General features: G+C 42.5%; 1 protein-coding gene across 1 annotated transcript; it reads right to left on the reverse strand.

Moving 5' to 3' along the window:
• Positions 1-309: 309 nt before the first annotated feature.
• Positions 310-22,349, reverse strand: wnt10a (wingless-type MMTV integration site family, member 10a). Its single transcript, XM_047600065.1, has 5 exons — positions 22,039-22,349; positions 21,718-21,787; positions 19,809-20,074; positions 14,701-15,074; positions 310-2,794 (listed from the first exon to the last, which is right to left on the reverse strand). The coding sequence occupies exons 2-5, from the start codon at positions 21,777-21,779 to the stop codon at positions 2,270-2,272; spliced, it is 1,227 nt and encodes a 408-aa protein (XP_047456021.1). The 5' UTR covers positions 21,780-21,787; positions 22,039-22,349; the 3' UTR covers positions 310-2,269.
• Between the last annotated feature and the right edge of the window lie 100 nt (positions 22,350-22,449).

Consider the following 22,449-nt stretch of genomic DNA (forward strand, 5'->3'; position numbering starts at 1 on the left):
TAATCCATCCAAGTGTACACACTTGCTAGTGGGCTGCTGTTCAGTTTGAAGGATAGGACACCGCATATCAGCCAAATTCCTTTGTGACAAAACATCAGCTAGTATTCAGCTGGTTCTTGTTCTTGTTACATGTAATAATAGCAGATAGAATACTTTTATTTTCCCATGCAGTGGAGATGGAGGAAAACCACCGACCTCCAACCATTACTCCACTGCAGCACACAGTAACTAAAGGATTCATCATCATTAGCACAGTGAAGGCAGCTGGATCATAACAAAATGAACATAAACTGCTCCTCTTACCAAGTCCACTGTTTTCATGTATTTTATTATTCATCACATTAAAGCCCCTTTCATTGTTACGGTCCGTCTTTATTGTCTTACAAATATTAAGTTATCCACAAAAATAAAATAACTTAGATAATAACCATATTAAAACATGAACAAACATACATACATTACATTTATGACATGAAAAAAATAATGCATATTGCTGATATTTTCCCAGAGTTGTCCTGGACACAGTTCTGTATGTGCAAACTACTTATCAGAATCAAAATAATCTGTTAAACTGGAAACATACTCCCATACTTTTCTTTTTCTTCTGCTTTCAGCACAGAAAGACGCTTGCTTGAAATAAATTACACTGTCTGATAAGGAGCCTTACTCATACACTTTTTTTTAGACCAAATATGATCTTATGAATGTACGCAAGCGGAAGTCAGCGTTCTTATTTATACACTTTGAAGTCGACATCAGAATATCCATGTTGTGCACATAGAAGAAGTGTGAAGAAGGTGAGTGTCGATATTATACATGAAGCTTACAGTGTTGAGCACAGTACATTGCATCACGATACAGGAAACACTTTGATTGATGACAGTTTAGGATGTTTAGAGTAGAAGGAAGTGGAGCCTGTTCATGTGAACTCAGTTTCCTGAGGCGCTTTAAAATTATTGATGGTATTTGTGGAGCATTATTCATTTTTATTTACAGTGCTGTTCACATTGGCTTGATGATGATAACTGGACTTGTTAAATGAAGGCTTACTGTGCACCGAGACAGTCCTTCCACATTACGTACCACACGCAACATAGACCACACACGGTACATTTTGGATAACGCAATTCGGGACAATGTAGCTGTGTGTCAGGGAGGTGTAGGAACTTGGAAAGCTTGCGCCCCAGCAGTTTTGAAACTCAAATGGGTGCACAACATGAATCTTACAGTGTATAGAGTGGTTGTTCTTCTTACACTGTTAATTTTATCTCAACATCTTCCATTAGTGGAAAGGAAATGCTTTCCACTGATATGAGGAAGCAGCACCAGCAATCAGAGTTTCACATCAGCCTTTTGATTGACTTCAGCGTCAGCCGCTCTATCTCATCATAGCTGTGATGTTTCCACAGTAACCATGTTTTTTTTTTTTTTTTTTTTTTTTGTTAACAAAAATTAGGCCCTTTAATGCAACCTTTCAATTTAAATAGCTCAGTCTGTTCTTTTTACCTGTGGGATTGGGGGGTGTGTTTGGTGTTATAGATTATGCCTGTTAACATTAACTGGTACGTCTATAGAGTGTCAGCTGAGACATCTAATGAGAAAATCTCTGTGCCACCTGCCGCCATGACTATGGCTAGACTGCCTTGAAACAAGGCACAGAGTCCTTAGGTGCTTCAGATATGCTGTGCTGTTATGTGCTGTGTCAAATTCTGTGGTGGTCTACAAAGGTGTAGATTTTTTCGTATGCAGTAGATAAGAGACATTGCAAGATATTAAGTTGATGGAGTACTGTTTAGTGATTGAAAAGAAAATCATATTTTTCATGCAGATCTTATAATGTTGTTGCTATAAAGCGATTTTATTATTTTTTTTTCTGCCTGCAACCTTCCGCTTCCTCTTTGCCCGTCTCATGCAGCTGCGTGTCAGTCAACATACATTTGTTTTCTTACAGATATTTATCTCATACGACTGTGCCAAACTGGAATCAAGGGGAGGGCAGTATACATCCAAAGTCTCTGAGTTGTGGCAGCTTTACACACACGCTGCATGTGCGGACTCTTCACCGGCATCCGTGTCTATCTTCCTGCTGTCAGTCTCCGCTCCACACTCTGTCCTAGCTCGTCTTTTCTGCAAAGAGAAACTGCAGTCCGCCGCAAAAAAGAATGGGGCATGTATATTACAGTCATATTCCCCTTTCAAAGTAACAGTCTGGATTTTAATTATTATTTTTTTCAATACTTTCTTTAATTAGTCTTTTGGCATTTTTTCTTCATTTGCAGACGCTGACCCACTCTGTTATCCTGCACTCTTCACAGACCACATAGCAGCACCAGTGAAACTTGCAGTTGCAACGTTCGCTCCGCGTCTGCTGCAGAATGTTGTGGCCTCTCCCACAGCACAGACTCTCACAGTTGTCCATGCCAGGGCTGGTCTTGTTGCAGATCCGGCCCTGCGTGCCCGCCGAGTCCGAGCCCAGGTCCCGCTCGCAAAAATCCGGCGACTTTTCGAAGTAGATGAGCTCGTTGATGCCGGGCCGCCGCCGGTGCGTGTGGTGGTTGTTGTGATATCTGTGCTGGTGATGGTGGTGGTTGTGGTGGTGGTGGTTATTCTGGGAGTGGTCCAGCTGTCCGTTGTTCCGGTTGTGAGCCTTGATGAGCGTGGCGATGTGGAAGCGCTCTTTGAGGATTGAGCCCACCACCCGGAACTCTGGAGTGACCTGCCAGCAGGTCTTGAGCTGGCAGCTGCCCGACGTCCCGTGGCACTTGCATTTCCGTCTCATGTGGTCAAGCACCACCTGCGAAAATCCCAGACGAGAGAGACAAAAAGAGAGAGTGGGATGGAGTGAGGAAGTAAGCAGAGGCGAGGGAAGGGGGAAAAGAAAATGAGAGGGATTAATGACTCTCTTGATTACTGGTTGCATCTGAAGTTTAATATACAGACCACATGTCATATTTCATACTTTACAGGCTCTTCTGTTCTTCTAAGCGAGCCACTATTCCACTTATATACCCAATGACAAAAAAAAGCCTAGAAGAATTATTGGTTCCACAATGAAAAAAGCCAGGTGGTCCAACTCTGAGTGTGTTGTTAAACAAGCTGATATCAAATAACACAGATGGATGCAGGCATTACCCAAACAGATAGGAGTGTCATTATTCATCTTTTGGCACCAAGCGACTCCAAGCATGACCCACATGTAGCGGCACATAAGGCGTCAGAGCATGTCAGTATTTACATATTTTCACTTTGACGATTTAATGCTGGCCAAAGGAACGACGTGGACTTCAACAGGCAGGGTAGTTCATCAGCTTAGACTCCCTAGGCCCTCGCACAGCGAGTGAAAACAAAGCTGGGACACGGAATTGAATTCTTAAATCAGGTTTAAAAGAGCGGTTTTCTGGACTGAAGTCTACGGCTGCATGCGTAAACAAGCACAAACGCACTCACACAAATCCCATTAGCTCACTGCCGCGATGCAAGACTTGTATATTCTCTTTTTTGCTGGTACGCATACTGCACATCGAAGGATGTGTATGTGCATGACATTAGCCTCATCTCAGCAGTGTGTGCGGATGTGTGTGTGTGTGTCTCTTTGTTGTCGAATGTGCGTTCATCATTCATCACCCGTGCTAAACTTCAAGATCCAATTGCCAACAGGAACCCCAGGCCACCCAGCGTACTGACAGATGCCACTGCCGCCCACATCAACATGCACACACGCACACACACGAGATATGAATTTCACCCACGCACTCGTTCACACAGGGTATGACAAGAATGGCAGACACACGAGTTTGACCCGAAGGACAAAAGGGTCCGGACGACCACGAGTGCGTCACACTATCATCGTCCTTTTTCCTTGTTCTGTTCCACTTTTCCCTCTGGGAACAAGAAGGAGCCGTTGAACACTGTGAAGGGCTCGCTGTGGGAGCGCGCCGCGTTTCATGCTGCGGTGCGTGGGTTTCCCAACTGAGCAAACAATGCAGGGTGAAGGAGTGACACCTGACTCATCTGTTCCGAATGAATAAGTGAAAGGTACAACAAAACAAATCTCTCCCGTTCTGTCAAAGTTCTGTCTTGCTCTATAAAAAATAAAAAGAGCAATAAAAACAGAACAGGGGTGTACGATGAGTCACAGTTGGAACATGTATACAGCCTTTGTAAACACGTGTTTATGTTTGCATGTGTTTATATCCCCATCAGTCATCACATCTTCCAGTAATGTGAAGCATTTGAGGAAAATTAAATGTTAGGAGCGCAGCAGATGGTGTATTACAACAATTATGTGAAGGAATGCAAAATATTTTCAGACTCTGCATCATTGCATGTTTAGCTCACAACATGTTAGAATAATAGAAAGGGAGTTTTTGAATACATATAATTGTACTGTTATGGGGAGTGTTGAAAAGAAGGTTTGGAGAAGCTGTGATCAGTGGCGAGGGGATACTCGAGGCTGTAAGACTTTATAGCAAACAACACCATAATAGCTCAAACAGCACTTGCACTGAGTTCAGATTGCAGCCTCCAGTTCAGTTTTTACACTGGGGCAGAGGCAACCCCAGAATCACAAACGCACTGGCCTTAAACTCACAGCAAGGTCTGTAATCATGAAACGCTCCAACCCACTTAAGTCTTAAAGAGACAAACTGACCTAGGAGTCATAATTGCATCCACATTGCTACTGTTTGATGGCGCATTCGCAGCAGGATAGGGGTTTCGGAGAACAGTAAAACAGCAAAAACAGCTGGAGGATGGTATAGCTCGTCGGAGTTAGATATACCGTCACAGTTATGAGCCACAGACAGCAGCGTGTCTAAGAAGTATCTGTGTGTGTAATGTCTGGCTTCCATATACAAACTTCATAATCCAGCAAGCTCAATCTGTCAAGAGGGGCACTGAGCTTTGAAGTGATTTCAGGTTAATCATGATACTGCAATTCTCACGTCTATCATACAGTATAATGCTCACCCAACTCCAAAAGTATGGCTATAACACATTGGGCCTGTGCAGATTAAAAAGCTGGTGGAAGGTGGTAAATGTTCCGAGAAAACAAAATGCAAGCATTCAAAAGATTCCAAAATATTCCAAAATTAAAGCTGCAGATTTATGAGAAAAACTGCATTGGTGAATAATGGATAATGAAAGTCATGAATTGTGCTTTTGTCAAGGAACCACATCAATTCACTTTGCAAGTTTGGATCAGCCACCTCACAATATACCACTGGTAAACAGGAAATGCCCCAATTTCTTTCTTTGTTTCTTTTTTTTTCTATTTTCCTCTACCTAAATCCAACTGAATAGTATAAAAAGCAAACGGTGGCATTTGATGATGAGGACGATTCAAACCTGCAAAGTCAAAAGGGACAATGGGGGCTCTTTACAAAAAAGAAAACAGAAAAAGAAAAGAAAGGAAGATTCAACAATCTCACATATTTTAACCCTCTTTAAACTATACAGATATTTAAGATTCCTCATCGTACATTCATTTATGTTTATTCATCTTTTCTTTCTTTGGAAGTTGGAATTTTATCCCATTCCCCTGCCATCGTGGTTTTATTTTATTGACTTATTTATACTTACAATGGCCCTCTGTCATAGAAAAGTAAAAAAACAAAACAAAAAAACAATAACAATAACTCATCACAAACCCTCAGAATGCGACAAAAATATTTCTTTTGTCCCATTCGTATGTTGGGAAGAAGCCAAGATAATGTGAGCTGCCTCGCTCTCCTCATCCACATATTGAGAGGGACACTAATGTGCATGTGCAAAGACACGTTAGAGCAGGGAGGCTAGTGGGAACATGGCAGGGGGGCGGGGGGGTTATAATGTTTTTGTCAAATGTGCAACTTCACAAGAATAAATGCGGTAGCATCTTGTAAACATGGCATTCTGTTCTTTTTAAAACACCCATGAGCAGAATGGAATCGACCCTCTGCTGAAGAGAGACTGCAATGCAGAAGCAACCGCAACGACACAGTCAGTCAATAAGAGCTTATGACTCATTGTTTTAGAAAAATGATGTGTGGTAAATTATGAAGGTGCATCATCAACAACAAGTAGCGAGTACAGGGCAGGTCAGGTTTGCGTGTGACTGACAGATTTATCCTGTCAAACAGACAATTACATTGTTCCTACTCATCTGCGGTCCAAACTTTTTAAGGAATAACGAGACTTGCAGCAGCCGTTTAGATTCGCATGGAAAGCAGCAGCCGATTCAAAATCGAACCCATATTTTGCAATGTCTTAAAACCGAAAGAATGACATTTGAGGGTTGCTTTGCTTCATTAAACACACGAGGCATGCAGCCTGTGCTCCGGCTGCGCGCGGCTTAAGCGAGTTTGCAGGCTCGCAAAACCTCAACAAAAGAAAATAACTGCGGGTGAAATGCGCTTTGTGTGTGTGGGAAATGTCAAGTATTCTTTTGGCGCGCACATGAAAGGCAAACAGGTACAATTCAGGCTGTTAACAGGTAATAGGAAATGAGGAAGCTGTCGGCTCTTGCCATATTAGAAGTGGTCTGTCAGTGTGACATGTGACGTGCAGATTCATTTGACAAAAGACGTTCAGTTCAGAACATTTTGTACAAGTGGAGAGGGTAATAGATAACCTTATCTAACTAGACATGATTAAAAAAAAAAAGCGTCACTGTGTTATGAAATCTTTCAGAAGTTCAACTGACTCGTCTTTAATGATGATTTTTTTTTAACAGTCACATATTTGTGGTCAGATTGACTAAGAAGAAATTTCCCTTCTCCAGGGTTTGAAGGATGGAGTGAAAGCCTTTCATCACTCACTTGCCCATTTATTTTATTTTTTGGAGACGACAGGCAAAAGAATGACCAGCCTAATCATTAGGCTGGTCATTCTTTTGCCTGTCTATTTTTTTCAGATCTATACCACTCCACGAATCAGTCTTGTTGACTGATGATCAGATGATGGTTTTTGGGTTGTTTTGGTTTGCCTTCTCATCCGTTTACCCGGGGGCTGTTGCTGTGTGTGACAAAGGAGAGGGTGAGACAGCCCGGGAGGATGTTGGGAGTCTGTCTCTTTGACTGTGTTTATGATATAAATTTACGTCGTAAAACAGAAAGACAGCTGATGCAATGATTTATTTTTTTATTTTTTGGTTCCCCTGTGTCAGATGCGGATATTTAGCCCTCGGGACATTCAGGATGGAAGCGGTGTGCAGTAATATAAGAGGTGAAGGGAGGGGAGAGGAAAAGGGAATGACAGGAGGAGGAGATGATCTCTGGATTATCTCGTTGCTGTCCCAACACCGCTTGATACACAAAGGCCGTTTGTGTACGCGCGAGGGTGTGTGGGTGCTATCACGAAACATCCATCTATCTAGCTGATACCTCATCTGGGCGCTACCTGCTATTAACGATACAGATTATACTTCAGTCAGCAATCCTACCACACCTGTCCACATTGGTTATCTTTTTTCCAGTTGTGATGGGGCACGTGTCCAGACAAACAGGACACACACTTAAGCTGGGACTAATATTAATTATTTTATATACTGTTTTGTATGATAGGAAGGCATAAATTACTACTTTATGTTTTCTACTGATAGTGAAATAGCTGAAATCTGAATGTAGCTGTAGAAGAGTACATGTACTTAGCTGCATTCCGACGCCGTTTGAAAGTAAGGGTTACTGGATTTACAGATGGAAACCTGATAATATAAGCTGTGTCACAACTAACACTTTGGCTCGCTCCGCTCATACTCCACAGAGATACAACTGCTTCAAAGTCAGTGGCGGACCAATAGAAACAAACATCTGGCAAGTTTTAATTGGCTCAGAGAGTAGACAGAGGCCTCCATAAAACAACACCAGACGGAGATCAAATACGACATGTTGGTGGCAGACTAGGACTGCAGGCTACATAATGCAGTAGACCAAGGAGAAGTACGAGCAGGCTACTGTGCAAGAAGGAGGACTGGATGAAGTAAACCAAAGATCAGAGCCCTGTCACCACAACGTGATTCTGAGGATTGGGCCAGGACGCGTTAATTGAGTAAAAGAAGGTAAAGGAAGCATCGGAGAGCAGAAGCAGAAGCAACGGGAACAGGAGGAGATAAAAAAAAGAGGGTGATGGCATGACATGACCCAGGTCATCAAGGCGGCAACAACCACAAAAGTTACACTTTATTTGACTATCAGGACATCTGCAATGTACCTGTGTGTGTCACACATCTGCATCTTCGCCACATTGTTTCATTGTGTGTTGTCATAACACATGCTGTGAATCAGCACCACAGTTTGCTAAAGGGTCCTTATGCCACAGTGACTTTGTCATCCTCAAAGTCATTGTCACCTTCCTTTGTCATTGTCAGATTTTAGCTTAGATGATACTGACTCAGTGGTAATGAAGCAGTCGGTGATGACTTGCAGCACAGGGAAGTCCTGTGGTGTGACTCAGATAGCAACTAAATTAGTTGTTTGTCTGCGCTTTTTTAACAATAGAAATATATATATATATATATATATATATATGTAAGCAAGATGATTTAATTTTTACTCACTTTCTGCAATATGCAACATGTGCAAGCAATGTAGTACATAGCCAGCTACATCACACCAGTAAAATTTCTGCTCTGTTCCGTGTTTTGCTGGGCGCTTTGAACGGAATCAGCGGCCGATCCCTGTGTCATCACACCTTAACCGCACTTGGGAAAACCCTGATCTATTGTCTAATGTGTCCTGCAAGCGACCCTTCTCGCAGATAAACAGCAGACTAGTCCGCATGTTGCCTTGTGTTCGTCAGTTCAAAGAAAATCTACTAAAGGACCTTTAAAGCCGAGCAGAAAGCCGAGGCGATATCAAAGCACACAAACAAATCCCACAGCAACACATTAAACCCAGACGTCACTTTAAACAAATCAAACGCCTTGCTTCAAAAGAACAGTTAAGCGTACGCAGACAAACACACACGCACACAAGCAAACACAATGACATGCAATTACGGAGCAAATGCATATCTGGAGTATACAGAGCTCTACTACGTTACAATGTGTGCGCACTTGTGTGTCTGTTAAGTATTTACTCACTGTAAATTGCGCACAATGTCCACAGCTCTCATTTAGAGACTCTAATAAAATGTTATTACCAACATAAGCACTTCCACCTGCTGAGCTTTTACTATGAAACATTTGCCTCTGTGTATGTGCGCGCTTCTAAGTGAAAAAAGAAAGAGGATAGAGTGGGTGTTACTTAATGTGAGTGTGCATCTACACATCAGTGTGTATGTGTGTGTATTGGTGCGTGCACAGCGTGCATCGGGCCAGATCAAATGCCGTGCCTCTGTACTGTCAGGACTCAGGAATGCTCTACACACCACTGATGATGTGAAATGGCCTCTGAAGGGCACGGGGGACTAACCCCACACTAATGTTTCTATTTTTGATCAAACACATCTTGCTTTTTGTGTGGTTTCTGAGTCAATGAATTAATGCAAACGGCCTCTCAGGAGTTTGTCATCGCTCAAGGGTTAAATTGGCCATAAAAGGATCTAGGAGTCCCACTGTTGCTGGTTTGGATGAATCTAAAAGGACTTGCTGCTCATATTTATTATGACTTAAATAAATCTCACAGTATGCGGTGCGCTGGTGGAGCAATATTAAACCTTGACAGGCTTTAAGTGCGTTTTTAATTGCCCCAAAACATCAGCTTCATTCCAGTTGGTCCAGGTCCAAGTGGAAGGTGGCTAATCAAATGTAATCACAAGCTATTTTCTCAGCTATTGTCTATTAAATTAAAATGGAGGCCTACTACTGCTCAAAATCTCTGCATCATCAGAGCTTTAAGCGCCTATAGCACCAATCCTCTGGCTGCAATTTTACCGTGATGTAAAGCCTGCGCTGCTTTGCATGGTGTCCTGCCGCACACCGCTCCACCTTCTCCACTTGGAGACCACCAAGGTCTTGAGAGAGTCAGGTGATTGTCTCGAATGTTGAAATGTTTACCAGTGCATAAGTGCGAGCTCCCAAATGTGCGCATTCAAAAGAGGGGGTGAATAAGAGTTGAGACATATTGTTTCCTTCCTGAAAAGCTGCACACCATCTCTCCTTACTCCCCTGAAGTCAGACCCTGATGGTAAATTGTAATTACCAGAAGATGCTTGCCAGTAACACTGAGCAGACTGTTGCATAGCCAGCACTGTCACCACCTGCCTAATGAACCGACAGGACTCGACAGAACCTCAACGTGGCTCTGAGCTCTGCTACAAGAACACAAGGCAGCGTGCCAGGCATTTGTATTGAGGTGTGCTGCTTGAATGAAAAAAAAAAGTCACTGATTTGTTTTCATGTCATGAACAGTGATATTTCAAAGCTGCTCTTGTAACTACTGAAGACTTCCTTTGGTTTGCTCATAACTGAGTGCTTAGAATTCTTAAATGAAAAATTGGTAAAATAATTATTTCAAATATATTTTTTGATCAAAATGTCTAATCAGTGTAGTGAATATGGAATGGTGTCTGGTATAAACAAGGAGCAGGTCAAGCTTGTACTAGGCCCGCTGCCATAATTTGTAGACAAATTTCAAACCCCCCTTAGCATACAGTATTATTTCTGTAGCAGGCCCCGCTGGAGAGAGGTTAGAGGAGGCAGGGCAGAAGACGGGGGAAGAGGGGAGGGAAGGAAGGGCGAATCTCTTTCTACTTTCCGCCCCGGTGTTTGAAGTCTAAAATCTTTTGCAGGGTTTTTAACATCTGTTTCCAAACTGCCAGCAGCCACTAATTAGGGCTAAAAACAAGACGGGACGTCGTGAGAACCCTGGGGTGGGCATGAGGCGACATGCACACCCCGCTAGAAAACCACCACATTCCTGTGCTTAAACACTACTTCTTCGAACGGGGGGGGAGTGGGGCAGGAGGAGTGGGGTGGAGGGAGGTGAAGTGGAGGTAGTGGTGGGTCGGTGGGAGGGAAAGACACATGGGAAGGGTAGGCATTATTATGAGGCCCCCACCTGTCAGTGTTTTCTCTTTGAATCTAGGGGCCGTGGCTGCACATATGAGTGTGTGTGTGTGTGTGTGTGAGAGAGAGTGTGTGTGTGTGCGTGGGCTGCAGGGTCTTAATGGGGATTTTGTTGAGCCTTTGTACAACACATGAAGCCCTCAGATGCATAGTCTTTTACAGTAACAGCTTTGCAATGACTCACAAGTTAGCTTTCGGTCTCTTCCCTCCTTTACTTTGTCATCCACCAACCTCCCCGACCCCCTGCACACACATACACACCTTCTTTTTTTTTTTTTTTATTTCTATTTCTGCCTGTTCTCAGGCAGTGATCTCCTGGCTGTGGTCAGCTGACGAGCTCAGTCGAACTGGAGACGCTCCCTATAGCCGATGTAAGGAACGGTTGCGCGCAGCTGATGAATTCAGTCAAACCCAGCTCGGGCCATCGATGCCTCTTGGCTGGAAATTAGCAATGAAGCCTAAATGCATTGCAAGGAATCCGAGAGCCAGTTCTTAGCGTTTCTAAATGTCCCTCTGGAAAGATCAAGCTCATAAAAATGAAACTGCAAATTTAAGTTTGTTCTTCTTTGATCTACTGCTGCCTTTCTCAAAGTTTCCGTTCCAACACGTCACCTGCCAAATAGAGCTGGCTTGGTTTGATAAACTTGTTTGTACTGTTAAAAAAAAAAAAGAAGAACTCATAAAAAGATATACCCTAATTTCCATTCACTTTATAAACGTTGCCACTTGTTTGTGCCTCTGGCCTTCTCTAACACAGCAGCGTCCCATTGAACTTGTTACTTTTGTCCCTATGTAAACTGGGTTCTCCCATATCTTGTCTTGAACTTTCAAGGCGCATTTCATTAGAGTACAAGTGTTTTTCTCACAAACATTAAGCAACTACGCTGACAGACGCACTGCCAAAATGGGAGCGACACATATCTGCAGTAATTCTGTCAGATTCTTTGCCAGCTGACTATGGCAGTAGCTTAATAGGCTCCAGTTATAATATTGTGCAATGCTAAGATAAATAAACACAAGCTGCACTTAAATATTATTATTGTCTCAGTAATATGCTATTAGTGACCAGTCAAAAGTTTGGACACACCTTCTCACTGAATTGAATAAGAAGTTTTGGCTGGCAATGTGTCTCCAGATCCCATTGTAAACGACACTTGTTTCTATATACTTCTTTAGACTGCATTTTTCTGTTCTGATGAAAACGAAACAGGATCAAAGATAGGATATGTTGATCGCGAGGCAGTTTATAAACCCATTTGCCACCACCAAATCTTTAATTATGGGGAGGCCTGTTGCCTCAAGAGGTAAAGTAGAAGGAATACAAACAACATAAGCGTGGCCATGCAGTCAACTAAAAGACTTTAGAAGCCTTACTGACTACATCCAGGGGGATTACAAAAGATTTCCTTTCGTTGGCTCACTTATTCATATCTGCTCATGTCATATCAGGTCCCATCTGTGTTTACACCCTTGTCCACATCACTGACTGGATTTGATGTCATCAGTTCTATTGACTATTTCTTCCAGTTTTGCCTCTGTGGGGACGCCAGCTGTTGTGTTCGGCTGACGCACTCCACATTTGTGTTTTGTCTGCATAATCAAGGAAACCAGAAGTAAACTGATGAAAAGATATGGGCCCAAATTACTCAGGAGGAAACGGGAAACAATGAGCAATTTACAGTTGCTTCTTGTCTATGTTCCACTGCAGTGCTGGACACTGCGAAGGCTTATCACTGTCATTTACATCTTTCTCTTGAACTGCCAAAGGCAAAATAATAATAATAAAAAATAATAATCTTCCAAAATATTACACACAAAGAAAATGACACCAAATTCTAAAAATAAATACTTTCTCTGTACAAATAGAATAAATAGCCCATAATGTAGCATTGGGTTGCTATGTTTTAAAGGCATAGACATTTAGATATTATGTAATAATTGCTAGAGCATAGCAAATTATGTGAAAAGAGACTGAGAGCATGTGCTCTGCTGCTGGAAATATACTGTAGGTCTCTGGGCTCCATTACCTTCTGTGACATCCTGACTGATCTGACACTAATTCACACGACTAATGAATATCATAAGAAACAGCTGATCTAAAATGACATCTCTTCCTCGCAGTCAGAGAATGACTATGTTCTGCATTTTTCAATTTTTAAAATGTAAAGTTGGAGATATTGCAGGAGTTTCCCAGAAGAAGCAACACAACAAGGGAACAATGCGGCCCAAAATACACATAACGAAACAGTATATTTGTATACTGAGATAACCTATTGGATGCCTTATCCAATTAATGTGATAATAATTCAAACATAGCACTGAAATGTACCGTCAGCTTTGGCCAGTTGACTCACAGTAAGTGCTGTGAGTCAGACTTTGAATGAAGTGGAAACTTACTCCAGACACACTGCACTGTAATCCCTACAGCTCTGTATTAAAACATAAAACAAGAATAGTATTGGGAATTCCCACTGTGGCCACCTTGCTTAATACTTCACTGGGAAAGGGTAAAAGTGCACAAGCTCCCTCTGAACTGCTGATGAAACGGTTCAGAGCATATGAGATGCTTGACTGCGCATCAAAGTTTTCACTGATATGAATCACTGATATTAATTTTTTTTTTTTCCTTTTGTCCCCTCTGGGGAATCTTGTTTGGTGCGGTAAAATCAGGTTCCCTAATCTGTTTTTGAACTTATCCACAAAGGAAATAACAATTAACAGTACTATATTTGTTAGCTGATCAGGCATAACATCATGGCTACCTTTCTAATATTACGTAAGTCCATTCTCTGATGAGTCACAACTCATCAGAGAATGGACATGGGCCTTCTGAGGGTGTCCTGTGGTGGCTGGTAACACAGTGTCATTAGTGGGGGCCTTTGGGTCCTGTGGGTTGGAGGAAGGGGCTCTGTGGATCAGGCTTGTTCCAGTGCATCCTACAGATACAACGTTATCTACTTCTCCTCTCAGTGGTTTTAATGTTGTGACGGATTGGCGTATATTCATTTGTTAAAAAGGGTTTATAATATGTGACCTCCAGACAGTGTACATGCACCACGTCAACCTTGTGCTGTTTTTCATGTTTGTTTTATTTCAGTTGTTCCTAAATCACTTTTGTGTGTGTGCCTGTGTCAGGCTGCATCGTGCTGGGGATGACAAAAGACATAGGCAACATGAGACCGTGTGGCAGTTTCACACCCAGTCATGACTCTATTACTTAGGTTGTGTTTTTTGACACAATATCAAAACAATTGACACGTTATAGCTGAAGAGAAACTATAGTGTAATATTGTTGCAGTGCTGGAACTGATACAAAATATGATCTCAACAGAGATTCCCTGTTATTATTTTTTGGTAGAGTGGAATGTAACATTCAGAAAAGATGGATGACTAGCAGCTTAGCCCAAACATTTGGTATCAGGTATCGGTCAAGCTCCCACAATTCCCACAACGCAACAGTGTGACACTTTTCATTAGACAATTACTGCAAAGCAAAGCTCCCAAAATAGACACAGAGGAAAGTATTTTTAACACAGTGAGTGCCGCTTTCTTGAAATGTAATATCTATGTATAAAGTAACGTTTTTGCTGCATCCTGGTGTTGAAAAATATTGATTATAAAACGTGTGTCTAATTTTGTCAAGCTAAGTCAATTAGCACAGCATTTGAAACACCCCATACACAAAAAACATGCATACCATCTCGCTTAGCACTCACCTGTCTGCCAACTCTGTTATTATGTAGCCTCATACGAGCATGGATGTCCCTGTTGGTCTCACGGGCATCCAGGAAGTCCCGTGAGAATTTCTCTCCAAATTCCACATCAGGGCTGCAGCCGCCCCACTCCCAGGAGTCCTGGGGCCCCTGCATGTCGGCGGGGAAGTGCTCCATGACGCCATGCACCATGCCCTTCCCTCTGTGGATGGCCTCCAGTTGTAAGCGGTGAAGCTTGATGCGGAAGGCCTCCTCGTCCCCGCGCCGCTTCTCGTCGCAGCTGCACGCTTTCAGTTTGCCCATCGAGCAGGCGTTGGCTACCGCATGCACCACGCCTGCCGCGGCGATGGCGTACGCAAAGGCGCTCTCTTTAAAACCTGACGGGCACAGGGAGAGTATAGCGATGTTGTTAATTTGGAAAAGGTCATATGAAGCGAAATCAGGAAACGGTTTGGGAAAGCGTACACTCGGGTGGAAGTTAAGTTTCATAGATTCATCCGAGACACGTTCTTCAGTGCTGACAGGGTTTTGCTTTGGTTTTGTTTTCAAAATATTATTGGCATCAGATGCAAACTGAAGAAAAGTTGACATGAGGACAGTGTTGGTTCATGGCAATGTGCCATGGAGCTTTAAGAGGTGCTACGTTATACTGTGAAATGTAGTTTATGTATAATTTTCAATCACCTGCAGGCAGAACATATCACCGTATATGTGTCACAGATGTGTCAGGGTGAAATGAGAGGATTAACAGCTAAATGGAAGAAGCGGATGAAATTCAATCCTTCTTCACATTACTAAGACTATTTATTATTAATATTAATTATTAGACTAACTTTATGCTTCCAAGTGTTTTTTTTTTTCAGTTGCTGTACATTTTTTTCATCAAAAAAGAATTACAAATGGAACCTATGTGATTCTATTCACACAATTAAAGTCGGAACGGTGTTGGCTATGACTTAGCGATATTAACTTTTCCTCACTCTACAAGCACCGTGCACCGGAATGCAAATTTTTTGTGCTCCTCCTACTGCTTTAAACTCTTTATTTCATACAAGATAAATAATATAGAAAACAGCTAATTCACACAGTTGTACTGTACACGCACAAGCCAAGACTCATAAAAGCAGAGGAAACATCTGGGACAATGGCAATTAAGTGTTCCAAACACTTGCGTACTTCGCCTCCACGGAGCAGCTGAACATGAACAGACCCCCACCACTCCCATCAGAGGACTCACGGGGGGACTCACACACTGTGACTAAACAGGGCCGTGTCTCCTTCTGTCTGTCCTACCGCTCATGTGCAGGATATTAAGTTGCGCGCCGCACTGCTGTCTCTTCTGTCCATGCGTACTGCGTACAAGTGCGCAGTTAAGATTCTTCCTGAACTTGCAGAACCTGGCTGCATTACTTGTTGTCTGCTGCCTCTATCTCTCTCCGTCTTGCATGGATCTTTTTTCCTCTAACTGTTAGCTATTCCCGGGTGAGTGGCAGACTGGCCCCTGACTTTCTTTTCTCTCCGCTTGCGGTTGTTGGTTGATCCCTTTTTGTTATTTCAAACATTGTGACAAAAACTTACCACCAAACGCACATGTATTTAGCATATAGAGAGTATTACGTGTTCCGCTGCTTTGCCCTATAATTACCTCAAACTGGTTGAGACTGCACGTAGAGGTAGTTAAATGACTGCGCGCACAAAACGTCTACATACAACATGTGAGTACTTTTGCCTTTACGGCCTAACACACCCCTTTCTTTTAGCACATATGCAACTCTCCCGTGACTGATCTGTAATTCTCAAGACTAATGTTATAGCAGACTTCTGTTACCCACACGCAGTTGGAAGTACAAACACACATACACCCCGTCTACGTCGACATATTTATGTGACAAAAAGAGGGCCATGTCCAATTGTGGAATCCGTGGAATAAAGAAGGATGCGGTGCAACCGAATCGCTTGCCCTCCGTTGCGTTTGCTGCTCGATCTCAGCTCACGGCCTGTGAAGGTGCCTTCAGGTTCCATAAAAGCAGCCCCACTGGCATTTACTTACTGGTTTAGAAAACAGTGAGGATTATAATGGAAACTTGTAAAGAAAGCATGAAAAGAAACCACTTAGGGGTTTATGGTCGCAGTGCTTGAAGGGGAAATGATTCAGACTGCTTGCTGGAGTCAAATAAAATGCCATTAAATGGAACTGCTACTTTTTGCGCTGTTTGATGTCACTTCTTTATTTGGGTTTTTTTTACACCAACCTGATACTAGTTTGTGTTTGCGTGTTGTGATGTAACGGTTGACACCAATGTTCCCATGCTGGACTGCATTGTTTTCTCATGTTTAACACTGGACACGTAAAAAGTAAGGCTAAAAACAATGCAAAAATACTATAGCCTAGACTTACAGGGTAATAGCAAGGACAATTGTGCACATGGCGATTAAACTCTTTAACAATTCATCCATTTGCAGTCAAGTAAATAAAGCTTTTTCTAGTGTCTCTCACTGTGTTTAGTGGCATAGCAAATATTAACACGTTTGTCAACAGATGACGATGTAAACGAAGTATGTCATGTTATGCTAACATGTTATCACCTTCTGAGTTACACTGCTAGCAAACCGGTGATGTGGAGACAAGTAGCAGCATTTAGCCGGAGTCATGTTTCTGGCCACCTGACAATTTTACGTCCAATATCCACAATCCTTTAAGCTCTGCTTTGACTCCTCTAGGTCCGAGTCATTTGATCCAGTGATATCACACTTTCATTATAATTTTCAAAACTGATTATAAATTTAGTTTACACCAGAAAGAAAACTCCGAAATTGCAGTGTGACTCGTTAGGTCCGCCTCCATCCTACCACCTTGACTCACACAAAGTGGGAGAAGACAGAGGGGTGGCACTGATGCACATCGTCATAAGCAGAGAGCCTGTTTTAGCTCTTGCCCTGCTCTGAGCTGGGCTCTGCAGCGCAGGCCCCCGGACGACTGGGAACAAATCAATCTAACAAATAATTCACTGGCTGTGGCACGCCCGGCTGAACTGATGGCAGAGAAAGTGGCAAAATGAATTAAAGATTCAAAGGAAACTGTCACTTTGTGTTACAGAAACCGACTAAACAGGTTTATGCTTTTGCCGCCGAGAGTTGGGAAAGTGCTGAGAGCAAATTCACAAGCACTTGCACTGGCAAGGGAAGTAAAAGCATTAGGGGCAGCCCAGCAAGGGAGGAAACAGTCACGGTGACAGAGGCGAAGAAAGAGAGAAAAAAGAACGAAAGAGGGACCAGTTCTCCTATTTCTGTCTGTCCATGTAACCTAGTTTTTAATGCAAGTTAAACATGGACCTATAAAAGTTATCGGGGAACATCAGCGGAGAGATCCATGGCAGAAACTGATAGGATCCAAGCAGTAAAATTAGACACCAAAATGAAGCAGTAAAATTAGACACCAGAACCAGTATTAAAATGCATAGCGCCTCAAAAACATCATATATCAGATAAGGGTTTGAGAAAGCTCTGCAAGAATATTTAAACAGGCAAGCTTCCAACAACGAGTATTTTGACTGGATCTGTTTTGTTGGCAAGGTTCTGTGCTATACAAGGTTTTAAAAATCATAGATAAACTTGTTGTTGCAGTATACGATTTATAAGGAAGAAGAGAGGAAAAAGTTTGGTATACACAAGCCTTGCGTGAGACTATTATTTATTTTTCTTTGGACTGTCAAACTGAAAACTTGTGTTAATCTCCATGATTCCGCCCAGTCCAGGTCTGTGAATGTGTCCCGCTGAACTTGCTGGCCCTTTGCAGTAGCTGCGCGCAATAATTGCTGCAGCATGTTAACTTGTGTCAATTTTTTAGCTTCTGTAGAGAGGATCGTATCAACATGTAACAGATGAATCATTCCATTTAAAGAGGTTGTTTATGTCAGTGGTTTGGAGTTTCTGCACCCGAGGCAAACCAGGGATGCCAGACAACCAGCAACTGCCTCTACTAATAATGACAAACAGCCTTCCAATGAGTCAGTGAGGAGTGAAAGTAAGGCACGAGGTGTGTAAGCATATACTGGAATTAAACGTTTTTTTCTTTTGATGGGGTATAGTCCTCAACAAGGGTTATAAAACCGGTGTTTCGTAATTGCACTGTGCAACGCTTAAAGACAAATTCAAATGAAATGACTAAGCTGAGGGCAATGTTAGATATTGATATTCTTAACTGATGCACAAGTTACAAGTCTAATTTCTTAAACCTACGTCAGACTTTTACAATGTTGGAAACCACAAGTCTCATAATAATTCACTTTTGAGAACTCTCTCCTTTCTCATTTCTTTCTGAAAACTGAGAGCCAGCTAAACCTAAGGCCCAAACCTACCAATACCAACCATACTGCGTTTTGCTCTGTGCTTCCAGGTGCTCAGGCTACTATGAAACTGATGCCTTTTCCAGTCAGTAACCTAGGATGAGACCATCTGAGGGCTTCCCAACTCTGAAGATCCCCTTTCATCCTTTGTGGCCGACTTGCAAAGCTCCAAGCACTACAAAGCGTCGCAGAAAACCGATCTGCATGAGATTTGGTAATCTGGAGGTGACTAACTGCTTTTGAAGTTACCTGCTCTTTTGTATGGGTCATTGAGAAGCTACAGTAGGGTGGTTAGAAAGTAGATACCAGTTGCCAGTGACTAGCCCAGAAGACCTCTAAACCTGACCATTTGTAGGTCTTCTTTGAGAAAGCACTGATGAACTGTTACTGGGGGAAATGAACTCTTCGTAGAGACTTTTTTTTTTAGAATTATATCAACTCCTGTTAAGGATTTAAGGCAGCTAATCTTTTTAATCCTGCACTTTCAAGGTGCTTCAGTGAAGTGTCTGAAGAGGAAATCGTGGACTGTTTGAAGGGTTTTGCTTTGTAGAACACAGTGATATTTCACCTCTGTGGCCTAGTGAGCGACCTCTCGTAGTTGTAGTTTCTGAAAATTTTACTTTAGGGCTCCTAAATAATTTGCATCCCGCATGTCAAATTATTCACGCTAGAGATGCATGACACCTACAAGAAAAAAACGGCAATGTGACTTGAAATGGAACTTTGCAGCAGGCCCCTGTTTTGTACAGTGGCCTTAAAACCTACCTCTTTTGAAGACAATGCTGTCATAGGGTATTTTGTTTCTGGTCTCCAGGCCCGAGCAGTTCCAGCGGTGCCCTCTGAACTGGTACTGACACTCATGGATAGCGATCTGGATTCCCTGAATTGCTGAAGCCGTCACATCTGGGTTACGCATGCACACCTCCAGCTGGCGCCGTGTCAGACCAGGCAGTGTCAGACACACCGTGTTGGCATTCAGGATCGGGTCGATGTTTGGGAGCTTCAGGCCCAAGATTTCATTGGAGTCTACCCTACAGGGAGCAGAAACGTCAGGTTAATGTTGAGACAAACATGTAACTCATATCTTTTGTTATGCAGACAACCCTACAGTGGTTAGGGCGAGTTAAGTTTCTTTTTCTTTTATGCACAGAGTGTCATCTCAATTCTCAATGCCAAAAAACTACCAACACGGTGTCCTGCCTTGATCCCCTGTACAGTGTTGTTCTACAACGTCAAAAACACACACACTGTGTGGTTAATGCTTACAAAACCATCTAGAGATGCTAGCGCTTTCATGGGAAAAGGCACGCCAAAGTCTATAACTCTATTTTAGTTTGTCAGATTGAGTCAGTTTATGATCATAGAGAGCTGATGGCACAACTTTATTTTGTTTGTTAAAGCACAAAATAGGCTATGAACTATGAATATGAAAATACGTGGGTCCTATGAGTCATGTTAGGTTTCTATGATTAAATGGGTGTACTAAAATGCACATTCACATTTTGAATCAAACTAGACCATCCCAGGTTAAAGCAAATGTTTGAATGATACTTTTGGATATACACACTGAGAGAGAAAAAAACACAGCGGCTTAAAAAAATCACCAGAGGAAATATTTAAGCAGATAATTTCTTATTAGCTGTAAGGTGTGTCTCCACTCAACCGTCTGATGCTTCTGTTGCAGATCAATCACGTGAGCAACTGTAATTGAGCTGGCGGCGTTCTACACTCCTTTGTAGTTCACAGGGAAACAGTAACAAGGAAAACACATGCTGCGCTGCAGATGAGTCGGGAACAGAACGGCGTCCTTCCCTTTCTTTTTAGTCGTCGTTACAGGTAAAACACAGGTTGTGCGTCTCAGCCTTTGCACCGGCCGAGAGTCACAGCTGCGCATGTAGTCGGGAGCACAGTCCCGGGCAAACACAGGCATCGTGCACACATGCTCAAGCCCCGACTTAAGCACACACATTTCCCGGTGTGAGGAAGAGTTTACAATTGCGCACATTAACACACGTACAAGGAGCTACGGTGAACTTGGTTTTGTCAGCTGTAAGTAGCTCCTGCACGTGTCTGTTTTGCAAAACTTTTACCAAAGAGAGACTTGGACATTTGCATACCACCTTGGGCTCTTTCTGACAGACAAACCAGTATGTCAGGATTTTAATAAAAGTAAATAAATACTTGCTGTGACATCAAATGAGGTTAATTTGCATATTGGCACTTTGCAGTTGGCATCACATTAGGTTTGTCTTTCTTCCAGTAAAGCTTCTGTTGCTACCTGTTGTTTGTACCTCTTGTTTCCTGCAACAGTTCAACAGCTGCCTTCAAAAAGGACAACTTGTTATCGATTGGCAACTTTGCTTTTGTCCGGGGGGCATGCATCGGATCATTTGTGAAAAATGATGAAGAGAAAAAGTTAAAAGAAAAATGTTAAGAAAATATATACTTTTTAAACATGTATATTGAATATGTGTTCTTTAAGCATGCACATCAGTTTTAGTAGGTGTAATGTTAAAGGTCAAATTGTACAACAGACAATATCCTGTTAATTAATGCTATAATTTAGGTTTTCATAAACATAAACGGACAAAGTTAGCTGTGAATGATGCTCCGTAAAAGAAAGATGGAATTCATCTGAATTTAAATTGACACATGCCTCGCTGATTTAACTCACCGTTTGTCCAAGAGACAGATAACCACCAAGGCGCATGTCATCCTGAGAAGTGAGAGCTCCATTTTTGTGCCTTGTAATAAAAAATAAAAAATTTAAAAAAGTGTAAAAAAATTAATAGAGGAAATAGTGAATTCCAATATTCCGCCTCAAAAGTTTAGTGAGGAAAAAATAAAACTAAATAAAATAAAATAACAGAGAGTCAGGTCAGGTCTGGCTAAAAGTTAGCGCTGGACTTGACAGCTCCGTGTGCAGCGAATCCAGATGTGCCAGCCAGCGGCGGGATACTCATTCAAGAAAAGTTTCATCAACCTCCCAACTTACTGAATGAAGGAGGCTGCTACAGGTTTTAGGGAAGGAAGTCAGCGTTTCCCCTCTCAAACACATCCGCGCACATGCCGGTGTCTCCGCCAACAAGGTGTTTGCGCCGGTGTAACATCCGAGAGAGGCGGCTGAACCTATAGGCGCTCTAAATGAAGTCTGCGTGAGTAGTGATGTTTCGGTGCGCACCGATAGTCCTCTAAACTACTGCACTTAGCGCTCCGCCAGCCCACTTTTTTTTGCGTCACTCGGGGAGTAGAGGAGCGCCGAGGGAGGTCAAGTGCCTCGTTAAAGCAGGATAGAGATCCTTCCAGATAAGGAAACCAGGAACACTTAGCCTGCGCCCTCTGTGAAGCAGAACATTTGTATGACAGGAGGAGCGATGCTTAGGACGGGAATGGCGACGAAGTGACA

This window comes from Mugil cephalus, chromosome 12 (assembly GCF_022458985.1).
Source record: "Mugil cephalus isolate CIBA_MC_2020 chromosome 12, CIBA_Mcephalus_1.1, whole genome shotgun sequence".
In the NCBI taxonomy this organism is placed as follows: domain Eukaryota; kingdom Metazoa; phylum Chordata; class Actinopteri; order Mugiliformes; family Mugilidae; genus Mugil; species Mugil cephalus.

Excerpts from the sequence above, each read along its gene's own strand:
- wnt10a (XM_047600065.1), bottom strand. The coding sequence starts at position 21,779 with ATGGAGCTCTCACTTCTCAGGATGACATGCGCCTTGGTGGTTATCTGT. Across the intron at positions 15,075-19,808 it reads CAGCATTGTCTTCAAAAGAG|GTTTTAAAGAGAGCGCCTTT; the intron begins GTAGGTTTTAAG and ends TGTGCCCGTCAG. Across the intron at positions 2,795-14,700 it reads ATAACAGAGTTGGCAGACAG|GTGGTGCTTGACCACATGAG; the intron begins GTGAGTGCTAAG and ends GGATTTTCGCAG.